This window comes from Penicillium soppii, assembly GCF_028829465.1.
Source record: "Penicillium soppii strain IBT 18220 chromosome Unknown utg000003l, whole genome shotgun sequence".
Classification (NCBI taxonomy): Eukaryota; Fungi; Ascomycota; class Eurotiomycetes; order Eurotiales; family Aspergillaceae; genus Penicillium; species Penicillium soppii.
This window is the reverse complement of record NW_026643233.1, coordinates 1,558,258-1,582,787: the sequence shown is the minus strand read 5'-3', so window position 1 is coordinate 1,582,787 and position 24,530 is coordinate 1,558,258. Positions and strand designations below refer to the sequence as shown.

At 49.1% G+C, this 24,530-nt stretch overlaps 11 protein-coding genes across 11 annotated transcripts; 3 read left to right on the top strand and 8 right to left on the bottom strand.

The window, feature by feature from the left end:
- Window positions 1–62: 62 nt before the first annotated feature.
- Window positions 63–416, bottom strand: N7529_002740 (uncharacterized protein; the record flags this gene model as incomplete). The annotated part of the gene is made up of 2 exons (XM_057238268.1): window positions 63–233; window positions 324–416. Coding segments are annotated over 2 exons (264 nt in total), but the record flags the coding sequence as incomplete, so codon positions are not given.
- Window positions 417–1,350: 934 nt separating this feature from the next.
- On the bottom strand, window positions 1,351–4,706 carry pkcA (protein kinase c; the record flags this gene model as incomplete). Its single annotated transcript, XM_057238267.1, has 8 exons — window positions 1,351–1,412; window positions 1,481–1,886; window positions 1,942–2,143; window positions 2,207–2,786; window positions 2,839–3,267; window positions 3,330–3,725; window positions 3,781–4,362; window positions 4,421–4,706. 8 exons carry the CDS (start codon window positions 4,704–4,706, stop codon window positions 1,351–1,353), a joined length of 2,943 nt encoding a protein of 980 aa, XP_057100878.1.
- Window positions 4,707–4,765: 59 nt separating this feature from the next.
- N7529_002738 (uncharacterized protein) lies at window positions 4,766–5,182 on the bottom strand (the record flags this gene model as incomplete). The annotated part of the gene is made up of 1 exon (XM_057238266.1): window positions 4,766–5,182. One exon carries the CDS (start codon window positions 5,180–5,182, stop codon window positions 4,766–4,768), a length of 417 nt encoding a protein of 138 aa, XP_057100877.1.
- Window positions 5,183–6,406: 1,224 nt separating this feature from the next.
- On the bottom strand, window positions 6,407–7,906 carry N7529_002737 (putative MFS efflux transporter; the record flags this gene model as incomplete). Its single annotated transcript, XM_057238265.1, has 1 exon — window positions 6,407–7,906. One exon carries the CDS (start codon window positions 7,904–7,906, stop codon window positions 6,407–6,409), a length of 1,500 nt encoding a protein of 499 aa, XP_057100876.1.
- A 448-nt stretch (window positions 7,907–8,354) lies between these two features.
- On the top strand, window positions 8,355–8,843 carry N7529_002736 (putative eukaryotic translation initiation factor eIF1a-like protein; the record flags this gene model as incomplete). The annotated part of the gene is made up of 2 exons (XM_057238264.1): window positions 8,355–8,665; window positions 8,741–8,843. The coding sequence occupies 2 exons, from the start codon at window positions 8,355–8,357 to the stop codon at window positions 8,841–8,843; spliced, it is 414 nt and encodes a 137-aa protein (XP_057100875.1).
- Window positions 8,844–8,975: 132 nt separating this feature from the next.
- On the bottom strand, window positions 8,976–10,331 carry alg3 (dolichyl-P-Man:Man(5)GlcNAc(2)-PP-dolichol alpha-1,3-mannosyltransferase; the record flags this gene model as incomplete). The annotated part of the gene is made up of 3 exons (XM_057238263.1): window positions 8,976–9,569; window positions 9,625–10,148; window positions 10,205–10,331. The coding sequence occupies 3 exons, from the start codon at window positions 10,329–10,331 to the stop codon at window positions 8,976–8,978; spliced, it is 1,245 nt and encodes a 414-aa protein (XP_057100874.1).
- A 342-nt stretch (window positions 10,332–10,673) lies between these two features.
- N7529_002734 (uncharacterized protein) lies at window positions 10,674–11,105 on the bottom strand (the record flags this gene model as incomplete). Its single annotated transcript, XM_057238262.1, has 1 exon — window positions 10,674–11,105. The coding sequence occupies one exon, from the start codon at window positions 11,103–11,105 to the stop codon at window positions 10,674–10,676; it is 432 nt and encodes a 143-aa protein (XP_057100873.1).
- Window positions 11,106–11,566: 461 nt separating this feature from the next.
- N7529_002733 (serine/threonine-protein phosphatase) lies at window positions 11,567–12,980 on the top strand (the record flags this gene model as incomplete). Its single annotated transcript, XM_057238261.1, has 3 exons — window positions 11,567–11,583; window positions 11,653–12,910; window positions 12,978–12,980. 3 exons carry the CDS (start codon window positions 11,567–11,569, stop codon window positions 12,978–12,980), a joined length of 1,278 nt encoding a protein of 425 aa, XP_057100872.1.
- Window positions 12,981–13,326: 346 nt separating this feature from the next.
- On the bottom strand, window positions 13,327–16,144 carry N7529_002732 (putative C6 transcription factor (NirA); the record flags this gene model as incomplete). Its single annotated transcript, XM_057238260.1, has 4 exons — window positions 13,327–14,890; window positions 14,940–15,900; window positions 15,952–16,006; window positions 16,064–16,144. 4 exons carry the CDS (start codon window positions 16,142–16,144, stop codon window positions 13,327–13,329), a joined length of 2,661 nt encoding a protein of 886 aa, XP_057100871.1.
- A 2,452-nt stretch (window positions 16,145–18,596) lies between these two features.
- On the top strand, window positions 18,597–20,024 carry N7529_002731 (uncharacterized protein; the record flags this gene model as incomplete). The annotated part of the gene is made up of 1 exon (XM_057238259.1): window positions 18,597–20,024. One exon carries the CDS (start codon window positions 18,597–18,599, stop codon window positions 20,022–20,024), a length of 1,428 nt encoding a protein of 475 aa, XP_057100870.1.
- A 1,222-nt stretch (window positions 20,025–21,246) lies between these two features.
- N7529_002730 (DNA ligase (ATP) DNL4) lies at window positions 21,247–24,452 on the bottom strand (the record flags this gene model as incomplete). The annotated part of the gene is made up of 5 exons (XM_057238258.1): window positions 21,247–21,693; window positions 21,748–21,853; window positions 21,912–22,044; window positions 22,101–24,277; window positions 24,391–24,452. The coding sequence occupies 5 exons, from the start codon at window positions 24,450–24,452 to the stop codon at window positions 21,247–21,249; spliced, it is 2,925 nt and encodes a 974-aa protein (XP_057100869.1).
- Between the last annotated feature and the right edge of the window lie 78 nt (window positions 24,453–24,530).

Here is a 24,530-nt window from a genome sequence, read left to right as displayed (position 1 = left end):
ATGTGGTAGAGGCGAAAGATCTGGCTGGCTCTGTCGTATGGTCTCTCGTCTCCAAGCCGCAGTCAAATAATTTTAGACTCGTCACGCCAATATTCGAAAATAAACATCGAGGAGGGGGCGCCCAATTCTGAAGTTGCAACAAACTCGGTATGGAAGTTGACATTGTCAAGTTGGGATCGCACCTCAGCAATAGAGAAATTTTCGAAAGAAGGGGTCACATGGTAAGCCCAATTCTTGACGATTTCTTTTTTGTGAGGGTCGCTTTAGGCCCTGGGTTGGGAGAATGGATCTCTTTGTTGGCCGAGGCGACGATTCTTTGTTACTCGGAGGAAGGTTCCCTTTGTAACTTGAAGGCACAGTCTCGGCAGACTGAATTTAGGCTCGAGAGCACTGGCAAAAGAGTCAATTGACTCGCTCTATCTAGTATATTCTATGCGATGAAGCTTGATCTATTTTGAGAACAAAGAAGCGGAGGCTGAAACAAGAAGTCAATATGCACTATTGCAAAGAGCAGAGAATGGAATAAACAGGAAGTGCTACAATGATTGACGTAGACAAAGGAAACTTGCAGCGTGCTATATATCGTACAGATAGTTAATCTGATGTTCAATTGCCATTTTAGGAAGGTACCATTTACCTAGGGCGACGGACACTGAGTACAAGCGACACCATTATATCTGATATATCAGAGACATCCACGTATACCAACTACAAGATAGAGATATGGGACAGATTAGTTCGTATTCGCATCTCTCTCCATACCACGAACCGCTTGAACATGTTAGGCATAAAGCGCACAAGTCCCCAAGGGGGTCCTCTACGCCGACATCTCAAATCTTCAAAACTTCATCATTCCTCATCAAGTCTGTAACTGCAACTCCCCTGCATCCTCATCTTCATCATCTCCTTTTTTGGGCATCACCCGACATAGAATAAACTCGTAACACCAACCAGTCGGGAAAAGAGAAGAAAAAATTGAACATAAAAAGTCAAAGGGGATAAAAAGGGGATAAAAAAACAGAGCAAGCAATTTAGATAGACAGAAAAAGAATCGAGAAAAGCAAAAGCAACCTGGAGGAGGTCTCATTAACCATGGTATCCGGCAAACGAAGCATTTCAGTGAAGAGGTCCGGCGTCCACACCGGCACTTGAAACGAAACTGCGATTGGGTATGTTGAACTTGAAGCAATTTGAAAAACGAGAAGTGCTGGAAAAGGCGGGAGACCCGTGGCGCCCTAGAGAAACCGGCCATGTTGGCATTCAACCCTCAATGACTCGGATTGACATCCTCATTGACTCGTAACAGGTGTCCAAGTGAGCATTAATTATCCCGATTGCATATTAGTGAAATCAAGCGAAGTCAGCAGTGTAGGAGAAGCCACGGAATTCTTCCTGCATGGCTTGTGAAAGCACTAAATGCGAGAGTATTGTTAGTCACTCATATTTCAGATGTATACAAAGAGATCCAAAGAAATCTTACCTGATTGTACAGGCGTTAAGACTGGGGTTACGCTGGTGAATTCTTGATCGAAGTTGCTGGTATCGGTGGGGCTGCTGATTGTGGGGACGAAAGGTGGAGGGACCCGCTTGTGGTAGATGTCTTCCCAGTTGATGTTGCGGAAGAAGGCGTGGGACATGACCTCCTGGGCATCAGTGGGACCGGAACCCAGACGCAGCTCAGGCTCACGAGTCAACAGCTTTTGAAGAATCGACACCGAGTCGCGGGGCATGTGAATGGGGTAAAGAGGCTCATCGGCAAGAATGGCATCGTAAATCTCGTCTTCATCCTCACCACGGAACGGAGATTGCTGCAAAAGCATCTGGTAAATGAGGACACCGAATGCCCACCAATCCACAGCCCGGCCATACTTCTTGTCCAGCAGAATCTGAAAAAATAGTCAGTTTACCAATTTTTAGTAGTGAAAATCGAGTGATACTTACTTCCGGACCCATAAATTCAGGAGTACCACAGAAGGTACTGGTTGTGCTACCATACCACATGTTTTCTTTGCAAAGACCATAATCGGCGACTTTGATGTGCCCATCCAGGGTCAGCATAATATTGTCGAGCTTCAAGTCACGGTAGATGACACCATTCTCGTGGAAGTACTTGAGCGCCAGGCAGACTTCGGCGGCATAGAATCTAGAGAGGTTGGAGTTAGCATTTCAATTACTGCGAGCAAAAAACGACAAGAATAATACATACTGTGCTCGCTTGAGACCGAATTGACCACGCTGAATGTGCAGCATAAGATCACCACCACTGATATACTCCATAACGAAATAGACACGAGTTTCAGTCTGGAAACAAGCGTGCAAGTTCAGAAGGAATGGGTGACGCTCCTTGTTGGCAATCAAGAACACACGCTTCTCAGACTTGGTGCTCTCTACTTCATCGTTCTCGATGATAAACTCCTTCTTCAATACCTTGATGGCGTACAACTTGCGAGAACTCTTGGTCTCAGCCAACATGACTTTTCCGAAATTACCCTTTCCAAGAACAGCGAGGAAGTTGAAGTGATCCAATCCAATACGCGACTTTGACTGCGCGGCAACCTCGTCCTTGGCAGGAGGTGCAACTTGTTGCTGAGGCACAGGCTGCATCGGCTGAGTTGGCGGCGCCATCTGGTAAGGTGGCTGCGCCTGCTGCACAGCTTGTGGCTGGGGAGGTTGCTGCGGGAAGTTGGCATAGGTGGCATAGGCGGATGGGTCATAATGGGCGTGTTGGGGCTGTTGAGGAGCCTGTGGTGGCGGCATGGGACGGCTCATTTCGGCTAAGATTAGAACTGTTAATATCCAAAGCTTTTCTTCAACAAAGACGGCCAGGGAAATCCATACTAGGTGTTTGCTGGGGACTGCGTAGGCCAGTAGCGGCAGCGGCAGCGGCAGCTGCAGCGGATGGTGCAGTGGGCGATTTCGGTGCCATCTGTTGGCGTTGTGCCTGTGCAGCAGCTGTTGGTGACTGTGGGGTCATGAAGGAGTTAGTGGCTGCGCTTACCGCTTCTGCAGAGGGTTGTCTGGGAATAGCCCCGTAGGGTCCTTGCATCGGCTTCTGGGGGTAGGAGAGGGCAGCATTGTCTTGGGGGGGCTGCGGGGGACCGTTTGGTCGAAGGGTACGGTTGCTGAGGCCGGAACTAACAGAGGCAGACTTGTTGTGATTCTTGGTGCGAATCAATGTCTCAAGAATTTGGTTCGCCGCTTCCATCGTCATTCCACAGAAATCGGGCACAAGGTGAGTGCATTGAGCGTGGCACGTAAGACTACACTCTGTAGAGAAATGAAGGTCAGTATGAGCAAGAATTGAGCCGCAATATCAACGATTTTCCTACCAGAGCAGCGCTTGGCATTTTTGCGTCCAAAAGGAAGGAGATAGCCACAGTGACAACACCAGTTCGCGGAGATATTGGAGAATCCTTCGAAACGGTGAGGAATGCGGTGGTTGATCTTCTCCTCGTCCGGGTCGGTTTCGTAGTTGGCCTTGCTGATACACTTGGTGACAACCTTGGAGTAGCACTTGCGATGGCAGGTGTACTTGCAGTCCGCACACTGCATGCCTGCGGCATACTTGAGAAATTCTCCACACAGCGCACAGCGCATGATGTTGTAGAATTGCTGAGTGACGAACTTGTGACCCTGCTTCTCGTGCACCTCTTCCTTCTTTTGACGCACGGCACCTTGACGGTTGAGACCAATGTCGAAGGGACGACGATCCTTCAATTGTTTGGCTGTGTGCAGTTAGCAAACAAAATCGTTTTGGAATAGACCCAATTTCAGTCTTACCGAAGCTCATTTGAAGGTGAACCCGACCAACTGGCTCAAGAGCAAACCATGAATCGATCATGACAGTTGGGGGAACATTAGAGCTACCGCCGCCATGGTGACCACCCTGTCCGGCAGTGCCGGGTCGTCCTCCAGGACTAGGGCCATGTGAAGAGCCCATGGGAGAACCGCCGTGGTCATGTCGAGGAGAACCACCATCGGCCATTTTGTCTGCGGATACCCACCCGGACGCATTGAGCTCCGTTTCAATCTTCTTTCGGCGCATCTCTTCTGCGATATCAGAAATACGCACCCACAACATACCGATGGGAGTGGGGCGATCTCCGGACTTGTCGTAAACCGTCAATTCGATCTCGTTCGCCTTGTCGATGTCCATGGAGAAGCTCTCGTCCAGGAATCTATCGTTTCGAGTAGCCTTGGTTCTCGCTTTGATTGCGTCTTCGACTTTCACAATGACAAATGTCTCCGGGCCTCGAGAAAATCGTGAACTGGCGGCATGATCAACATCTTTGACCGCATGGATTCGCATGGTCAATAGACCAGTCAGCGGCTTGCGCATGTTTGGAGCACTCAGACTCTCATCTGCACACCGATTAGTAACCGAATTCTGGCTTGAGCGCAAATAACCTATCATTCATACCATCTGGTGCATCCCCAGACTCAATGTCGACATGGAGATCCTCATATCGCTTCAGGGCTTGCTTCAAAAGCTGAATCTTCTGGTTGCTCTCGATGCGACGGCCCTCTGCATCGGCGCGACTCTTCCGGTCGCCCTCGTCCTGGTACAAACGAACCATCTTTTCGATACCGGCTTTATATTGCATTTCCACACTCAACTTGAACTCCAATTGGGACAGCATGAGTTGAATCTTGGGACCGAGGTACGGGGTGTCATATTTGATCAGATCTGAGACATGGACATTCATGTTAGCATTCCAACTAATTTAAGCTTAAAGCAGCATTTTCAGAGGGGTGTAGACTAAATCTATATTGGGAACGCACCTAACTTCGTGTAATTGGGCCTGGACTTCGGGATCGGGGCGTAAGGTCGGGGGTCAGGGAATGGGGCACCAGAAGGCATGGAGCCAGAACCACCCTGAGGATAATGATCCCCAAATTCACCTTGCTCACCACCATATCCGGTGTGGTCTTTTGGGGGAGGGGCGGGGCCTCCACGCTGGCCGGGTGAGCCAGCGCCTTGGTTCCTTTGACGGATTTCTAATTCTCTCATCTTCTCCTCCAGATAGGCGATATTCTTGCGGCCATCACGAATGTTGGCGTCGACTCTTTGTTGTACAAGAGGATTGTCGGTCGATTGCCGCATGTTACTGGCAGCGGTAATGAGGGCCTTCTCTCGCTCGATCTTGTGCAAGACCGAGGCGATCAGCTCTTCCCCATCCATGATGACAGGTCCGACGAGGGCAAAGAGCAAGGCTGGCTCAAAAGAAAAGGGTGCGCTTGCGCCAGGTCAAGGTGGGTTGTGGTGGTGGGAGAGGATTCGCGGGGCTGTTGTTGACAAGGGGCGCAACGGGCGCGGGTAATGCCACTTTGGAAAATGTGAGACAAGAACTTGCCTGTAACGATCGCCCACTGAACTCACAACCGAAATGTATTGTTAGCATTCACAAGAGAAGGATCAAATGGTGAGACGAATGAGTAGAAAAATGCCTCTGTAGAGCTACTTATTTAGATATCATCTAGAGTAGGGTACACTGATTTCATATAAAAAAACCCTTAAGTACAATATGCATAGTGTTCATAAGCTGATCAATAGTATTCTATTTATGTGCACGCACTTGATCTCCGATAAGAAAGTGGCGAAAGTGTCATACAGTATTACACGTGAAGACCTCTAGGGCTACATTCTTTTTTTTGGGTTCTACTTGATATACTATGATATGGTATGTATTTCATGTTATATTTGACAAAATTCATTGACATCACATTAACTATCGTTATTATACTACTCCAATAAATCAACCGTTTTAACAAAATACATTTTGAACTCTCACAGATCGGGCAGAGATCGTGCCATGGTCTCCTTACTGCATACATCGAGGGGTAGTTCGGATTATCTTCTCTGCACATTCTTCACCTACGGGCATCTGGGCACCTGGGCATGTCTGACGACTTTGTCATGCTTCTCTGCCTTTTTACCGTTCAACTGAGATGGTGATGTCACCTGTTTTACAGCTAGACACAAGTCTTGGGTAAAATTACTGCCTAATTGTATATATAGTTATAAAAAGAGCCAAGAACTCAGGCAATATTGAAATGTAATAGGCATCAATCATGCCCTCTGTACACAGTATCGATATTTCAGATTTCGTCTATACTACCTTAAGCAAAGTGACTTTACTAGCACCACACTAGCTACATACATGTGCAGGTATTTTCGTTCAGGTACTTTTACATGAGACTCACGGGATATATAAAGAGTACTTATGTACCTAGTAGAATATTCTTTATCAATTATCTCGATAATACAATGAAATCCAAACATCCATCTAGGGTTTAAAGCCCAGAGGTTCCTCGAATCCTAATTGGTGGAAAAAGATACCATGTTGTGTGAACTTCAACCATATTTGGTGTAAGTGAAACCTTCATCCAAATTTTTGCACCTATTTTACTCCGACCTCTTTGCAATTTTGGGCAATAGAAGCCAGCTGATAGCCATAACCCCATAAAGTCCAATACAGATAGGATGGAGAACCATAGTCCCGATATTCTGCGCAAGGATACCAGTAAAGAACGGCGAGACCGCACCACCGCTACTACCAAGCGCACTAATGAAGCTTAGACTGGAGATGTGCATGCTACGGGGAATCAACCTGGTAAAGATTGACGTGGCACAGGGGTAAACAGCACCCAGCAGCAGGCCCAAAATAGCAACCGTGACAGCTTCTCCAATGACATTTGGAATGAGCCAGGTCAGCAGCTGAAATGCAACAGCACCTGCTATCATTCCCATGACAGCGACCTTCTCACCAATCTTGGATGCCGGATGCGTCAGCAGGAAACGCCCGGCGGTAATCCCAGCCCAGAAACCGGAGCTCACGTATCCAACCCGCGATGGGTCCCCGTGTCGATAGCTGATGAGGAAGGATACAACCCAGCCTGAAACAGAGACTTCGGCGCCTTGGTAGGCGAAGATGAAGAGAGCGCCCAGCAGCGTTGTACGGTTGCGGATGGACTTCTTGAGAACTTGTGTTCGCGAGAGAGGCTCGCCATCGCTGGTCTGGTGTGAGATAGTTGGCCGGAGTGCCATCTGCGGCTCATTGGGCGAGTCGTTCTCAAAGTGGTAGAATGCCCACAATGCATATCCCAAGTTGATAATCGACACAGCCAACGTGATGGTATAGAAGAACGACCACCGTATCCCGTCCGATACCATAGCTGTCGCAAACAAAGGGGCGATAATACCACCAATGCCATAGGAGCCATGGAAGCAACCGAGGGCTGTGGTAGGATTCGCCAGATTGGCACAGTACACATTACTCAGCGCCAGACTGAGCGCCATGCCGAAACCGAGAAGGAAGAAGCTGGCAACAACGGCAGGGAACGGAGGCTCGCAGACAATGATTACATAGCCAATCGCTTGGATAGACAAGGCGAGTGCATAGCTCTTTGCGCGGCCAAGCTTGTGTTCGATGGACTGCGTGAGTGGCGCTGCCAGGATGAAGCCAAATGCATTGGTGACGAAGATAAGGGAAACAATCGCATATCCGATGTTGTAGTGTGTTTCGATGAATGGAATCAGGGCACCCGGTGCGCTGTCGTTCATTCCATTGCCAAGACTCATGAAACAGACGCTCAGCATTCGCCATTTGGTTTTCCATGAGGCCACCGTTCGGTCTGGTGCCCACCCAGAGACCTGGTCTGCGACATCGGGTATCGATAGACGCCTCTCCAGCTCGCTTGGCGAGGGCGAAGGAGGTCCCGTTGTCGGTTGTGTTAGGGGCTCTGAAGTCACTCGAGCCGAGCCTTTGGCCAGTTGAATCTCGCTCAACTCGTAGTCCGATCGAGCTTGAGCGGTGCCTTGCTTATCTTTTCGTACCGCAGGCTGAGGACTGGCGATTCGAGATGAATTCTCGATCTCAAAAAATGCGAGACCTGAGGTAGCCATTGGGAATAATCTCTTTAAAAGAACGATTCAGAAATCAGAGAGTTAAACCAATGCGGGGTTGGCCCTACTCCAATATTATATATACCCTTGGATTAGTAAAATCACTAATAGCCATGTTCCCTACTAGGTCAAAGCGATAAGAAATCTGCAGGCTAAGTGTAAGAAATTTATGTTCCGCTCCAGTCGGGACCTTCCAAGACAGGATATGCGGAGATCATTTACATTGGTAGCTATCAGCTCTGAATTTCCCATGATATTGCAATTATACCTAGAGATGTGCATAGTCCATTTAATTACCTGTAGTAAGTAGTAAAGACCTTATAAATTTCTAGAAGCGGGGAGATCCCGCCGATAAGCTCAAAATTGCAAATTGCGAAAATTCCCACAACACTTCCTTGCAACTTTTGGAATTGAACGTTTACAACACAATTTATATACATACTTTATAATGGGACCACCACGCAGAAAGATGCTGGCAACAGCAGAGGAAACCTTAACCCCCCCAGACGAGCTATCCAACACCCAACAGATCGTGCGAGCAATCAAAGCCACCGGGAACAACATCTACCTGATCGAACAGCCTGACAAGAAGCAAATGCTTGTCGAATTGCCTGCCCGGTTCCGCTCGGCCATCTGGATCAAACGAAACTCGTATGTCGTGGTCGATACCAAGGGCCAGGAGGAGCGGGACAACAAAATTGGCGGGGAGATCGTCAATGTTGTTAGGGACGAGAAGGCCTGGAGGAAAGCTCCTTTCTGGTAGGTTTCTTTCCTAACAATAGCTCCATGCTGTTGGCTACGGGATCATCTACTAAGTAAAATTGTCTCCATTAGGCCCAAGGAGTTTGTGAAACAGCAGGTTGTGCTTGTCGGCTCGGATGACGAAGAGGAAGAGTCTCGTGTGGGCCAAATGCCCTCTTCAGACGAGTCGGACTGAATAATGATCTTCAGGCCACCATGCGCCTGTCGATGGCGCGGCGCCAGCTACGGTTACAAGGAAATCGTGGCTATCACGCGGCACTTGAAACATGCCCACCTGGTATCAGTTGAGACTAGGCGCTATCTTGAATTATCGAACAGGCGTCTTGCTGCGAGTGCTCCCCCTGTTCTTCTCTACTCTGCCGGGACCAGCGAACAAAACGCCAAAGACCTGGGCTGCGAGCGTCAACACCACAACCGCCGAGCTGGCATTTGTGCTGGGATAGACGTTCCAAGCCCACTCTTGCAGCGCCCACAAGGCGTAAATGAGAACTGGATGAAGCCCTGCGCGCCAGAGAAGGAAGGGAGTGGCCCATGCAAGATAGGCGAAGAACTGATAATGCAAGGACCTGGCGCATAGCAATCCTATGGCCAGTGAGCTCAACATCACAGTCATGGTGAACGATTTTGAGAGTTGCACAGTAGGCTGGCGACCCTGCAGAGTATTTTGGAGGAACCCGAGCATGTTCGTCCCGGAAGGCTTCACCCAGCTTGCCAAGAAGATGGCCAACAGGGACATATGCAGCACTAGCAGACCCAATGAGAACTCCCTCGAGAGAAACGTTTCTTCGCCTACAAACCGCCAGTTCACAGTCCACTTAAACATAAACTGGCGGGATAGCTCAAAGGCTCGAGAGAAGTAGCCTGTAGCATTAGTTTGGAGAAAGGGAACTGCCAGCAGCACCTGCAATTTCTCACGTCAGTGACACCCAGAACATAACCAACATTCTCAAACCTACCTGAATAAGAATAGCCATGGCCCCAAGCGAAACACTTCGTGCCAACCCTAGACTGAGAAGAGTAGTGATAGCAATGGCTGGCACGAGCAGCACGAGCGTCATTTTGACGGCAACACCAAAAGACCACACTGCGATTCCTGCCGTCCACCTGCGCTTCAAACACAGGTAGATAGCAACCCACATAGCAAAAGCAGCAACGCCATCATTGAACATGCGCAGCACGAATATGCTATGAAGCCGCTTCGACAGAGCAAGAAGCGGGAAGAGATAGGGAGGCGCACCCGTTTGCCTATAACAGGCGACGACCACAATCAGCGTAACAAGGTATAACGCGGCAAAAAGCGCCTGCCCGAGAAGAATATCGCGGCCTTCATCGGTGAGGTGGTAGAGGAGGGTATAGATGTATACGTGAGCGGCGGGGTAGACAAGGGGCCCGGTAGAGCCTTTGATAAGGGGATAATTGCGTTCGCCAGATTTGTAGAGGGATATTTGCTGCATGTACGTCGTCCAATCGATTTCAGTGTCTGGTTCTCGTGGTCAGCTGGGTCTGGGTTTCATGTACGCGTCTGGCGCGGCTTACAGGAGATCTTCCATATGACGAGGGCGCAGAGGAGCGCATCGCCAAGGATCAGCAGGGGAGCAATCCATTTTGTATGTCTTGGATTGACGAGCACGTCGTAGGCGAAGTTTTTGGCTGTCAATGCCATGGTGAGGTGGTGGATGGGAGAACATTCAAGGTGGCCGGAGCTGGCTCCGCTTACACGCACTACAACTGGGTTCCCAGGGTTGATTTCTCCAGGGCTTACTCCGTAGTCCTGAGCAACTTTTTTCAGAATGGATTTCTATGTTGATTTCGATCTCAATTGGATAGGTATTTGTTTTATACATCTCATTGTACATAGAGAATACATAGGTCTAGCTCGCGCTGGGACCTCGAGCATGGTCTTCCTTCTAAACAAACCCCAATCCACCGCAATTCTTAGTATCAAAGTCCATGGTATCATTAAACAAGTCAAGAAGCAAAATGCAAAGATCCGGAGTGTCGATCCTTATCGATCTCCGTTAGACAGGCCGCTCGCCTGGTGCTGGGTGTCCACTTGAACATTGCGGAACCCAAGCAATTCCCCTAGAACTCCTTTGGGTTTGGGAACAGGGCATTCTCGGTTGATATGGGAGAGAGTCTCTGCTTCCTCCTCCATTTGGAGGAACGTTGAGACCTCATCGTCCACAGAGCCGGCGGGTGTCGGGTGACCCGGTAGACTGCCTTCTGGGACCATTTCGGCATCCTTGCGGCGTCTCCGACGGACCCGTGGTACTTGTTGTCCATCGGCTGTGAGGACCATCTCTGAGTCGGCGAAGGTGCGTCGTGGGGAAGGACAGGGGAAGACATGCGGCATGCCGACCACCAGGAGACCTGCGAGGAGGGTGCCGGCGAATAGGCCGGTCGTTGACCGCGACCGAGGATGTAGATGTGGTGGCATTTTATATGGAATGAGGGAGGACAAATGTATGGGGTTCAATTGAGGTATGCTGGGCGTTGCCGACTATTTCTGGAATTTTTCAGGCCATCGGAGGGCTCGGGTTGGATGGGTGGTATGGTCAAAAGTGGGAGATAAAGAGCAGCCAAAAAGAGGTCAATTGGGTCTTGAATGATGTATCACCAGATTGACATGCATCTGAAGCCCCAACAACAAACGTGAAGGGATATTAAAGGAGTGAGTGCGGAGAGAGAACGACATTGAAGGCTTTGGTGCATCTAATCTTATCTGGCTCCCGCGTGATTGGATGTTCCGCCTCTCAAGTCTCTGCTACACGCGCATAACCGTCATGACTATGCAAAGATGAGCTTGTATTTTCCAAGGGAGAACAGAATCATCTGAAATTGAAGTGGGGGATCTCTCGGCTTCCATAATAATCCCTCTTTCCTCTTCCAACACACACCATGAGTGACCTTGACCGGTATTGGCATTACCCCCCTCGAGCTTCGACACCTCGTTCTCCGTAACACTAACATTTTCTGTTTGACAGGGCGATCGAGCAGCTGCGGGCCTGCCGCCTGATCCCCGAAAGCCAAGTCCGTGAATTGTGCTACAAGGCGCGCGAGCTCCTAATCGAAGAAGGCAATGTCGTGTCCGTAGACGCACCGGTCACCATCTGCGGCGACATCCACGGACAATTTCACGATCTCATGGAACTCTTCCGCGTCGGCGGCGATGTGCCAGATACAAACTATCTATTTATGGGCGACTTCGTCGATCGAGGCTTCTACTCACTCGAATCCTTCCTTCTCCTCCTTTGTCTGAAAGTCCGATACCCCGATCGCATCACGCTGATCCGCGGCAACCATGAGTCTCGCCAAATTACAACAGTATACGGCTTTTACGACGAATGTATTCGCAAATACGGCAGCGCCAATGTATGGCGCTATTGCTGCGAAGTATTCGACTATCTGGCTCTAGGAGCGATCGTGCTTGGCGCGAGCTCCGAGCTCGAACCGACCTCCTCCAGCGTAAATGCCACAGCTCAATCCAGCCTTATCGCCGACAGCGAGCTAGAAACAGAAGCTTTGAACTCCAACGGCGAAGTCACAATGAGCACATACCGACCCCGACAGCGCTCCTCCTCCGACACATCCACAGACTCCCGAAACATTTCCCCGCCACGCGACATCTCTGCCGCGCCCTCGCGATCAGGTGCACCGGGCACAGGCGCGGGCGGCGATAGCAACGGCAGCGCCGTGACTAGCCGGACCGGAGCGGTGCTCTGTGTTCACGGTGGACTGTCGCCGCTAATCGACTCGGTTGACAAAATCAGGCTCATTGACCGCAAGCAAGAAGTGCCACATGAAGGCGCTATGTGCGATTTGCTCTGGTCAGATCCCGACGAGATCGAAGGCTGGGGGTTGAGTCCCCGTGGAGCAGGGTTTCTTTTTGGCGGCGATATCGTCAAACAATTCAATCATCTCAATGGACTGTCTCTTGTCGCCCGTGCCCACCAGCTTGTTATGGAAGGGTACAAGGAGATGTTTGATGGCGGCATTGTAACCGTTTGGTCGGCTCCGAATTACTGCTACCGCTGCGGTAATGTTGCCGCTATACTTGAGCTGGGCGAAGACGCTAGTGGCGGTGGCACTGTTGCGCGCAGCAATGGTGAATATGGCCGGAGCAATGGGATTGGCGGAGATAATAGAGTTGTCAGTCCTGGAAGGAGATACCGTGTCTTTGAGGCCGCCGCGCAGGACACGAGGGGCATGCCTGCAAAGAAGCCTGTCGCTGATTATTTCTTGGTAAGATTGTTCTTTCTGTTGAAGCCACCGGGGAGACCTCTTCCACCTTGCTGACAATCTTTTCTAGTGATACCATCCAGTGCAATCCTTGTCTTTTCTCTTTCCATATGGTTGTCTTGGAAGTAGCATTTTGCGTCTCGGTGTTGGTATTTGAGAACTAATGATCATCTACGACAAATATTTTCATACTTGCACAACGCTCAGCTTCCTTGTTTGTAGATTGATCGATCATGAGTTCGAAATATAGAAGCAAAGCCCTTAGAAGGCATCTGCGCGAACGCCTCGAAATGACAAACATAATGTGGTATCCAAAATCCAATAAATAAATAGCACAAAGTTGTAAAGATAAAGATGAAGATGTGACATTTACATAGCTACTCCACAAGCGGCTGGCAACCACAATACAACGACCATGATCATTGCCATCCATCGCCATACCCAGGAGAGGCACTAGGATCCGACGGGGACCCAACAGCGGGCATACCGACCGAAATCCGAGGCTGCTCAGGGCCCAGGCCCAGACCCGGTGGTTGAGCAACAGAAATGAGGCCACCGTTCTGGTATCGGATATGAGGCTGTGGGTTCGGCGAGGGGCTGTTCCAAGCACCGTTCCAATTGCCCATGCCCATATCATACGCTGCATTTGCATTTCTGGACCACCAGTCTTGGCTTTCTTCGACCAGGTTTTCTGTGCCGTCGTACCCGGATACGGGCGATGCGTTCGATGTTGGGGTCCCGTTCTGATTCTGGGGTGGAATTTGGGCGACTGACCCGTCGTACCAAGTATTTGGGCGAGGGGAGGAAGGCGATGTTGCTACGGGAGGGAATTGGTAGGCAACCTGGGGCCGGAGATATGTTGGCTCGGGCAGGGCGAATTCAGGCCGTTGGGCCTGAGCTGCTAGGGCGCTGTGTGCTGTTCGCATGGGTGGGAAGGACATCGGAATGGTGGGGGGTGGAACAGGTCCGTATTGAGGGCTTATGGGTGAGCTGACTGTGGTGAGAGGGTTGGTGGGGGGGTCGGTGTGAGAGGGCTGGAATGAGGGTGCAGATGGAGAGAATCGGCTTGGACTTGTGGCAGGGTGCACGACGGTTGAGATGGGGAATCCTTCAGATGCTGCGGGAGATGTTGCTTGATCCCATGAGCCCCATGAACCCCATTTGTTGTGTGTTCGTTCAAATATAGAGATTGCTTCGGGTGGTACCTCGACATTCCATTTGTTGGCGGATATATCTAAGATGCGGAGGGTACGTCGAGCACAGAGCCAGCATTCTGCCATTTCTTCGAGATTCTTCAGGCCGTGGATGACGTCCCTCTGGGCATTCTTGTCGGGAAGGTTGAGGAGGTGAATGGTGCATGCGGTGTGAGCTATATAAACGACAATATTGCAAATTTGTTTCAATCCGTAGCCACGTTTGTATACGCGCAGAAGCTTGGAGACTGTGGCAGCAGCCTGCGTACAGATCTTGCGAGGTGAGACATGAGAGGGCAGTGGGGTGTTGGCCTTGGTATACTTCAAGAAAGGCCGATATAGGTGGATTATGATTAGCTGGTACAGCATACTGTGGCAGGGGTTAGCCAGAATATCACGGTGGTTGTATCGATCAACATACTGCATGACAAGCACCTGAGGGAGCTGCCCTTCTTTTGCCACAAGTTCCTTTGGCAGTTTGTTCTTCCACGATTCGAGTCGGATGTGAACATCACTTAATTTCTTCAATTCTGACTGTTTGGGCTGAAGCTTTTCGAGCTCGGTTGGATGATAAAAGAACACCAGTACATCACTACTGATCTCACATAGCTTCGATATTTGAAGGGCGACAGCCCTAGTTCGTGATGGCTGCGTATGTTCATGGCCGATGCCAGAATCAGTGTACGGAGACCATAGCTCTGTTTCCTCCCGTGGGAAGACATCGAATTTGGGTACATTGGCGTTGGCCGCGGTCAGTTGAGGCTGACGACCAAGATAATTTGACCAGCATCTATTGGATATGAGAAGGAAGAAACACGACTTGAGGAGCGGCCACTTACTTGTCAATGAGATAACAACCCCAGAATGTGATTCGACGAGCATCAACTTCCTCATCGCTGAGACTGTGAGGGCCGAGGTTTGCGGAATCGAGATTCAATCCAAGATCGAAAGCCATGCGGAAACTGAGACCACTGTAGACCCAGCCTTTTCCTTCGCGGCCACATCCTGCTTCTCGGACAGACATAAGCGCAAAGGCTTGAACTGTGCAAAGTTTTGCATTCTCGTGTTCGTCATTTTCCAAAATGAGTCTTTTTGCTTCTTTGAAGAAATGATTACCTGCCGTTGTAAGATTCTGGTGGTCTTCGAAAGCACCTTGCCAACAGCTGAAGTGGCAGCCGAGAGCTAGCATGGCATTGACGAGTAATGCAGAGCAATATGAACTGGAGACACCCCGAATGTAGTCCCGATAAAACAGATCTTTGGACAAGGTGGTGAAAAATGGATAGTGCCATGTGAAGTACATGGTCATCAAATGGCTGATCAGTGAGTCGTCATCTGTGACTTGCGTCCATCGGCTCACAGCATGTGTCTGGCCGGTATCAAAGGCGAGGTTATTTGTAACCGAGGCTGCCTCATGTAGCTCTGAGCCTGGCGGCAAGAATATGAGGTTTGAAGTTCCTCCTATAAATTTTCGAGAACCATCCAGCATTAGCTCGCTCATCTTACCAGCTAGTTCTGATTCGAATTGGTCTATTTCAACCTCATTCTCATGGCTGGTAGATTCCTTTGCTGTCTGCGGTGCAGACAAAAGCCCTTTCTCCTTACCAAGCACCGATTCTGCTACATCTTCGAGGTCGTCGCAAGAGCGAATCTGGCGTACTAGGTCAAATGCATCTGCTTCATCGTAATTTAATATCGCGTGGATCAAGGTCTGCAGAGTGGTGTTTTTGGTGCGCAAAGTGTCAGTGCCTTTTTTATATACACCTTTGCGGCGATGATCCGAATTCGGATCATATACACCTGTGAATAGTCAGATACTCTGTGACTTGCTTTGATGAAAAGTATACATACAAGGAGTATGATATACTGAGGAGCAAGCCGCGCAACTGGGAAGATTTCCATCGCACTGTTCACGTTGAATTTAATAATGGGGAGGCGAGATCTGGCGATATAGAATACACACCTTGGACTTCCTCTTGCGACAAGCAACACATGCTGTGCTGACGCATCGTCTTTTCGACGACTGGGCGCTTCCGGAACTCATGGTCTAGAGTGTTTGATAGGCGCAATTAGAGACGATGAGGGTTTCTCCGCGGGGCTTCCTTGCATGCCTATTGTCGTGTCTGCCTGTTACTGGTCTAACCTTCGACATAAATGCATGATATTTCCACGTCTCAGAGCACAAAACTCATAGAAACACCGCCAATGTTCAAATCGGGAATTAGGTGGCTGCAGGCATGTCAGTCCATAGCGACGCCGAGATCGAATCAATCAACGCACCAGCTACAGTTCAAGATCTACGACGGAATTTCAATTGTATTGAACCATCTACCCCACGATCAAAGACCCGCAGTGGAGGCGGAGACAGTGAGAAGGGTTCAAGGATATCGAGCCGGAAATGATTGGATGCAAGCGGCGACGATGTGAGTTATCGCTGGCCTCTGGATGGCTGTAATGTGCTTCGATAAGTGGCTGACTAAGTCCATTTCACGTGGTGTGATCCAAGGTTCACCAGAAATTGAAGTACATGCATTTTTATGTGTGAATGTATACATATGTAACTATATTTTGATTTTATGTTGTACAATATCTACCATGAGAAGGTATGATAGTTGAACTAGATCATTATTTTGGCGATATAGAATGCCAAGGCATTACCCTATTTCCCATTTATCGGATGTCAACGGATTTGTGGGCTCACATATAGTAGTTGGTAGATTGTAAGTAACCGATGGAAACAACATGTATGACTGCCTAACCTCCCACATTTGAAAACACAGAAAACCCAATGGATATAGGGGTTTTCACCGCCAGTGTCGCTTCAGGCGGTCTACCAGCCACGTCTTGACCCTACTTTTGGGTCCATTTGATGAATATAAACCGCAGTCAAGAAAAAAGAATTTTTTTTCTCTTAAAAAAAAAACAAAACAAAAACACACACATCAAATATAAGATTACCTTTAAAGTTTTAAAAAGATTTTGTTTAGATCGCCGTGAGCTTAAATGTTCTCCCACAATATACATTTACATCTGTAATTAGCTATCTGTACGGGTAGTTACATTCATGTACGTAATTATTGTATGAAAACATCTAAATGGGCTCATATGTAAATTATAAATTCCTTGACCTAAATATCCCAAAATGTGCGGAGTACTCGGTGTTCCGTGCTATATAGTAGTCGAGAATAACCCGATTGGTAATGAGAAACGTGATTTTACACAAATAAAACAAACAAATAGCCACAAACAAAGCCACTATATGACTAGGGTAGGGAGGAATAGGGGGTTCACCGCAATTATGCTCGCTTAAGGCGCTCTCCACTAGCCACGTCTCGTCTCTTCGACTTGACTTTTTAGGACTTCTGCAGCCACCCGCTCCTAATCAATTGTTTTTATTTGTTTTTGATTATTTCAATCGGAGGAACCAGGGAGCCCCGTTGGGGTTCCTGTCGATCTATCAAACTGACACGGATTATGTTTATCATTGCTTTTTTGGGTAATCTCACTCATACATACATAGATAAGAAAATAAAAAACGAACTCGGAATCATACGATAGTTCAAGAAATGACCCTCTTTTTTTTCTCTCAATTTTCTGTTTCGATTCTGGGGGAGACCGGTGTGCATCTGCCGACACCGCACTAAAATCAACCTTAACGGGCCCACTCTATTCAACACTATGTGATCTGTTGTGGCTGAAAGTGCATGTGAGTCATTGATTATATTAAATTATGCCCAGGTGACGTAGATATTTAGTATATGATTTCCTTATAATTATATGTCTAAATGTACGTTGTATACATTGTATGTTTGTTTATCATATGTTTCATATAATTTAAAAATAGTTGAAAAAGGGAATTGAAAAAAACCACATAAAAAAAACCCACAGTGTCCCGGACTCCACCGGCGGAATGTTCCATGAGTAATGGGAATTGTCAAAATTACCGTGACAATAGAGGTACCGGAAGACGGCATTGTTCTTCCACACCCAATCAATGCAACGTTAAAATAAATTACCTGTCCTGCATTTTCCCCCCCATGATTTCTCAGCCTTTACCTGCCCAATACGGGCTTATCTGAGATCACCACCTCTTCCACTCTTCCTCTTCCTCCCTTTTGACCCTTTAATTAACTTCAACCTCCTTCTCTTTATTTCATCTATCTTCCTTGCTCCTTATTTATTCACTATCCTCTTCATACCTTACATACACCCTCCTCGTCAACCTTTTACCTTATCGCCTACCTTTATCACCTTATCTAGTCGTGTGCCTGCATACCCTTGTCTCACGGCCCTATCCGCTTACCTTGCATCTCTTTGGGCCAACATATATTCTCGGATTGGCTGCCGGTCCCTCCCGTCTGATTATCAGGACGGGAGATATCTCACATTCTACGATTTTTTCCTTTATCCATGTATCTCGTTCAGACACTCGACCAGAGTGCTTCGTCCGGTCAAGGCCTCGCTAGCAACTGTGAATTGGTCAAACAGTCTTCACTATGATGGTCCCTCGAACATTCCTCTTCACCTCGGCACCGCCAGAGAAGCCCTTTGATCAGGGGATGAAGGCATTCACGCCGCATCCTTCTGGGCTTTATTGCCCCGCTGCAAAGCCCGAGACCCGCGGCTCGATAAACACCACACCAGTGGTCATCCCCCCAAAGCGTGGCTCACGAACCATGTCAATGCGCCGGGAAAATCGTTCCCGCACCTCATCTAAAACATCGGAATCATCTCGTCGGTCCTCTTCAAGTTCATCTAACGAACGCCACATCCCTACGTCATTCAGCTCGATGCTAGATGCGACTGCCATCCCACCCCGACGAAGCCGGAACACACGCAGACCTCGGAAACTCCCTCGTGGTAATCACGAAGAGGACTTCAGGCGGATGCTGCAGGAAGATCTCAAACCGAAAGAAGATCACTTCCTCGACGGGTCCATCTACTCTCCTCTTGATTTCCTCCTTAGCCCACCCGAAGACCACGATAAAATTCTCGGCAATCATCACGAGCATGAGTCCCCACCTTCCGTGAGGTCGACATCAAGCGAATCGACGCCCTCTTTAGTTCATGGTCTAGCGTCGCCTTCTAGTATATCCTCGCCTCCGACGACCCCTCTCAGTCACCGGACTACCCCGGAGAGACGGCAACCTCGATACTCGCACTGCGAGGAATGTGCCTTGGACCACCCTTTGCTTCCAACGGAACTGGATGATTGTGAAGTCATCGAAATCAAGTACGAAAACGAGCACGTCACCTCGGACTCAACGCCGACAAAACGATCTGCTTCATTTGGACGTCTAGGATCTACCTTCAAGTCCAATCTTACGGCCTCATTACGGGCCATCAAATCTGCTGCCCAATCTGTCTCGACATTTGCCACGCCTTCCGTCCAGCCAGAGGATTTTCTCACCCGATCCCTCTTCACCATTGCCCCAGAGACGACCGATGATCGCCGCCCGCTGCCAATGCAAGAAACACCCTCTCCAGCATTGCGACGATATCTGAATCCGACTTCGATATCACCAGCCGAGATGTATGTCTATCACGACCACCCTCACGATAAGCAAATGGCTTCGGGTGCCTCTCCGGTCTCGATCCAAATGCAGACATATCGTCGGGCCAGCAGCCGTGGAAATCGGCGCAACCACTTCCACATCGCAAGCCGCGATCAGAAATTCATCACGTTCGATCCGGAGGTTCCGCCGATGTCTCGCTCGCGCGAGATTCGAGAGAACAGCGACTTCCTTCGCGTGGTGGTTCTTGAGATGAACATGCGCCGCAGCGGCAAACTCCGCGAAGATATCCCTACCCGTGCGCGAAGCTGGCTGCCCGCACGCAAAAACAACTACCGCCTATCGGGACAATATGAGGACGGAGATGACAACAACACCGTCCCATCCCGATGGGTTGGCATTCCAGCCTAGTGAGCAAGGCCCTAGATGACTGGCTCACGGTTTCATGAATATTTTCTTTTTTTCTTTTTGGTTATTTAAAGCGCGGCGTTGGACTAGGTCCGTGTCCTGATTGACACTACATTCTCTCTCTTCTGTTACATACCCCGAGCCGGAGGGCTGTTTTTCTTCTTTTCCTATTAGATCTTCCGATCACTCAAGATATCTATTTAAATCAAATAAAAACCATAAACTCAAACAAGCCAAAGTTCGTATTTATATTGTAATCAAACAAACTGTTGTGTAATACTTGTAGATATACTTTGCCAATGGGAACCAAGGAGCGCATAACCAGAGAGTAAGTACATTTATAAAGCCCGCTCGGAATGTACTTTCTGATTATGTGTCCCCGAGTCCCATAGACAGGCGATCAGTGCAAAGGCAATGCCTTTAAGAATTAAGACAATGACACCTATGACTGTTCAAGATCGTCATATAATCGTCCATGGTACCCCTCAACATGCACGGGTCTATGATCTATGATATCGAAGCCTATCGGTCACCCAAAGCAGTGCAGTGAAGTAGGCATTCGAGGAACCAGAATATGACGTTGGGGTACGATGAGCAGTCATATGATAATCTGTCTGATCAAGTTAGAAAACTAATTACCTAGGTTTGCTTTGGGATATCGACGCCCATGTCATGCCGGTCACCCAAGGCAGTGAGCTAAACTGGGTATTTGAGACATATATAGTATATAGTAGAGTTGGGACATCGAGTTGCAAGGGGCCAATAAGCTGAAGGGGCAAATGAACTGAGGGGAAGGTGAGCGTGCGATCATCCCCGCGTCTGCATGGCGCAGGCATCTAAGAGGTCGAGACTGTTCTATCATGGGATAGCGATTATAGCCAATGAAAACCTTAGAATGCAGTTTGGTTGCGCGATAGGTCTTTCAACCAACAGTTGCTTACGATCCCACTGGTTGTCCCGAAGGATCACTAGATCACTATGCCGGGACAATCAACTGGTGCGTCTTACTCCGCAAACCGTGACTTGTTCAATAGTTAAAGTGGTAGTCTGATCCGCCTGTTCCGATGACAGGTCTCAGGGTCGTCAGGAAGAAAGATAAGAAACTATTGTATTGAAAAAACAAAATAAAAAACAAAACAGTAACCCAAAAAAGCATGGCTTGCATAAAGATGCTGCAGGTTCTAACGCCCAAATACGTTATACTAAGAAATGATCATCCTGCATATCACCGCCGAACCTGAAACCGCTCCTCGTCCAGTAAAGTGCCGTTTGCCCAGCACTCTTCTATCCAGTCGACGCTGACGAGATGCGGGATTTTGAGCCCGGGTCTAGCAGCAAGAGTTGTCCGAAGAGATGATATCTCTGCAGAATACAGCACAGTGCTCGGGTCGAGTACTACATGTGTGATGCTTGCGTTTTCTAGCGAAGAGGCGCTTCCGGCGCCTGCGAATCGGGCTGTGTTTTGGGCGAGGCGAAGGCGGAGGTCATTTTTCTTTCTTTCCTCTGACTCTGACTGGGAGTGGAAGAGTATTGTTAGGCCTCGGAATAGCCAGCCGCAGGGTGCTGTGTAGCCGGCGTTGACTCTGTCCTGGATACGGGATTCTATTTTTTGGAAGGTCCATGGGTCGGGAGTGTGGTCGGACTTGTTGGAGTCGGCCATTTGTTTTAATATCTGTAGGCGGGTTGTTAGTGGCCATCGTGTTTTCTCGCGTTGGGGGTTTCATACATCTTTGAGCTCGTCTGCGGTTGTATCGCGAGCATAGCTGTCGGAGAATTTGTCGACATTTGCCGTGATTTCTTCTTCCCTGTCTTCCATTATGAAAAACATGTGTCTATGAGCGAGAGGCATGAATGTTAGCTTTCGTAAACCAACTCTGGCTCAAGACATACCTAGGCTCGAATGGAAGGAGAAAGTCGGGCATTCCGGCGTCCTTTTCGTTTTGCTTGACGCAGTCAATTAGCCAGGATGGACGGATGATGTTCTCCTCGCCCCTTTTTAGCAGCGAAGCCACCTTGACCGTCTCTGTAGAGATGTTAGATTGGGTTTTGTGATGGCTCGTATGAATTTAGGAAGCTTACTCCGCTCCGCAACGCAGAGCGTATCTGCTGCTGCCGTGTTGGTCTGATAGATTTTACCGCCGTTGGCTTTCACAAGTTGCTCTAGCTGAGGTTTTGTCTTCTTTTCTGGGATAGTCGATTCAGTCATTATGAAGAAATTCAGTTCATCGAACACATGCCCAGATGGTCCAATATACTGGGTGCCGACGTTCTCGTCATGCCCAGCAATGGTGAGCGGTTTCTTAGTGGTCCTCTTGACTCGTTTCTTCCGGGAATTATCAACAGAGAATTCCTTTTCCCGGTGCTCTTGCTCGGCATTAGACTTGAGATCCAGGAATCCCTGGACCGAGAGAGCGTTTTTCCAGTCCTTGTCCTTGCGCAGCTTCTTGAAGCGCGGGAAACGCAATGTCAGGCCCATGCGGAACGTTTCACTCACTGCCACCGAAGCAGCTTTCACACACAGTACTATTGAGTCCGATGGCTTGATCCACATGTCTGGACTCTCGATCTGGGCATCTCCACCGGCTAGTTCGATATAGGTAGTCGGAGGTCGTTTCACGTCCCACTCCTTCCACTTCCCATCAGTATGATGGCGAACCTCCTGGTAGTCGGCCGCGGTGAAGCCGCCGCCGACCTTGCAAAAGGACCAGCATTTCATGGATTCTGGCCCTGTGGAATTATCGTCGACTCGCAGCCCGCATAGAAAACTGGATAGGGCGCCTCCTCGGTGCCCAGAGCCATAATATCCACCTATTACAACGACATCGAGAGACTCTCCGAACTCAGTCATGTATTCCGGCTTTACTTTCATCCAGTCATCGTGGCGCTCGTTCAATCGGTATGGAGAGCGTGGATTTTTCAATACAAGACCTTCAGAAGCCTCAGCGACAACCTTCCGCAGAGCGGCTTCAACTTCTGTGGTGGTGGTTGCCTCCTCGTAAGGGTGAACTTCGAAACGGCGATGAACGGGTCTGATAGTCTTGCTCATGGCGTTACGACGATCACGAAGCGTATACTTTGTCAGATCGCGACCATTGAGATGCAAGATATCAAACACACGGTACAAGGGCCGATGATCAGTTGAGAAGGGATTGCGCTGTGCGGCCAGGGCTGCAGTCTTGAGCGTGCCGAAGGGGACGATGGAATCTTGTTCGGGATCCCAAGTAATCATCTCGCCGTCGAGGATAATGCTTTGCACCCCGTCGACGAACGCATCTTTGAGATGTCTCGTCAAGGCACTGTTCTCGTCGTGGATCCCATTTCCATAGAGATAGGTGTAGTCTTTGGCTTTGCGTGACCAGAACCCAAACCTCCGACCACCATCTATTGAGTCATCGGGCACCATATGGAGCTGCATACGTTCACCGTCCAGCTTTTCCTCGATCCAGAAAACATTATCGTCTTCTGTTGGCTTCAAACGAGCAATGATCTTTTCAAACGAATGCATCTGGAATTGAGCCAGCTGCGGCTGAAAGCATTGCATCAGCGCGACACCACGCTCTTCGCCCTCAAGCCGAATATTCGGATCATGAAGCTCCCAACACACCCGGCGCAGACTACTAGATATGCTGTACAGGCTCTCAGCATCGGGATGCCAAACATCAAAGAGCGTCCGTTCCGTTGCCCCAACCTTCATCTGCCGAAGGATGATGCGAATAAGCCACAGCAGCTCTTCAGGATTCATACGGCGGTAGAACTCCGTCATAATGGACAGCTGTTCATCCTCCTTCGACGCAGCAGACAGCCTATCCAGCTTCTCGTTGACCTCGTCGATCGTCATGTCCCCAGGCTCGGTGCGCATCGGCCGCTTGGAAAGAACATCGAAACACCGTCCGGCAAAATCACCAGCCATGCGCGTCGCCGCGCTCTGGCCCGGAAGCTTCCAGTTCAATAGATTGTACCCGTCTTCCGATTCCTTGTTGATCTTCATTATCTTGACTAGCATCTTCCCGATGCCCTTCTCTTTGACGCCGTACATGGGTCGATCGCGGTCCTTGTCGGGCAGAATTAATCGAAGAGCTGGGTAGATGTCGTCGCCGACTTCGTTCCGCCAGCGCGAAATAAAGCGTACGATTACATCGCGGCGGCGCTCGTATGGGTTGAGACTTGTGGCGCCTTTGCCGTGCGGGCCCAGTTTTCGACGGGCTGGGGCGGGACCTCCTGGCTTTTTCTTAAGCTCGTTTAGAGGGTTGAAGAGACTGAGGTACAAATCGTGAAAGGGAAAGGTTGGGGCTCGATTATGAGGTCTGTTGGGGTATCTGGCAATCGCGTTAGTTATAGATTTGTAGTTTGATAGATAGGCTGTATTTACTTTGCGTTCAGGTCCTCTTCCTCCTGCGGAGGTTCTGGGGCTACTATCTCGTCTGAATCCATTAGAAAAATTGAAAAGGAGTTTAAAGAGGGAAAAGTAGGAAGTTTGGATATGGACTTGACCTTAGAGATGATTTTAGG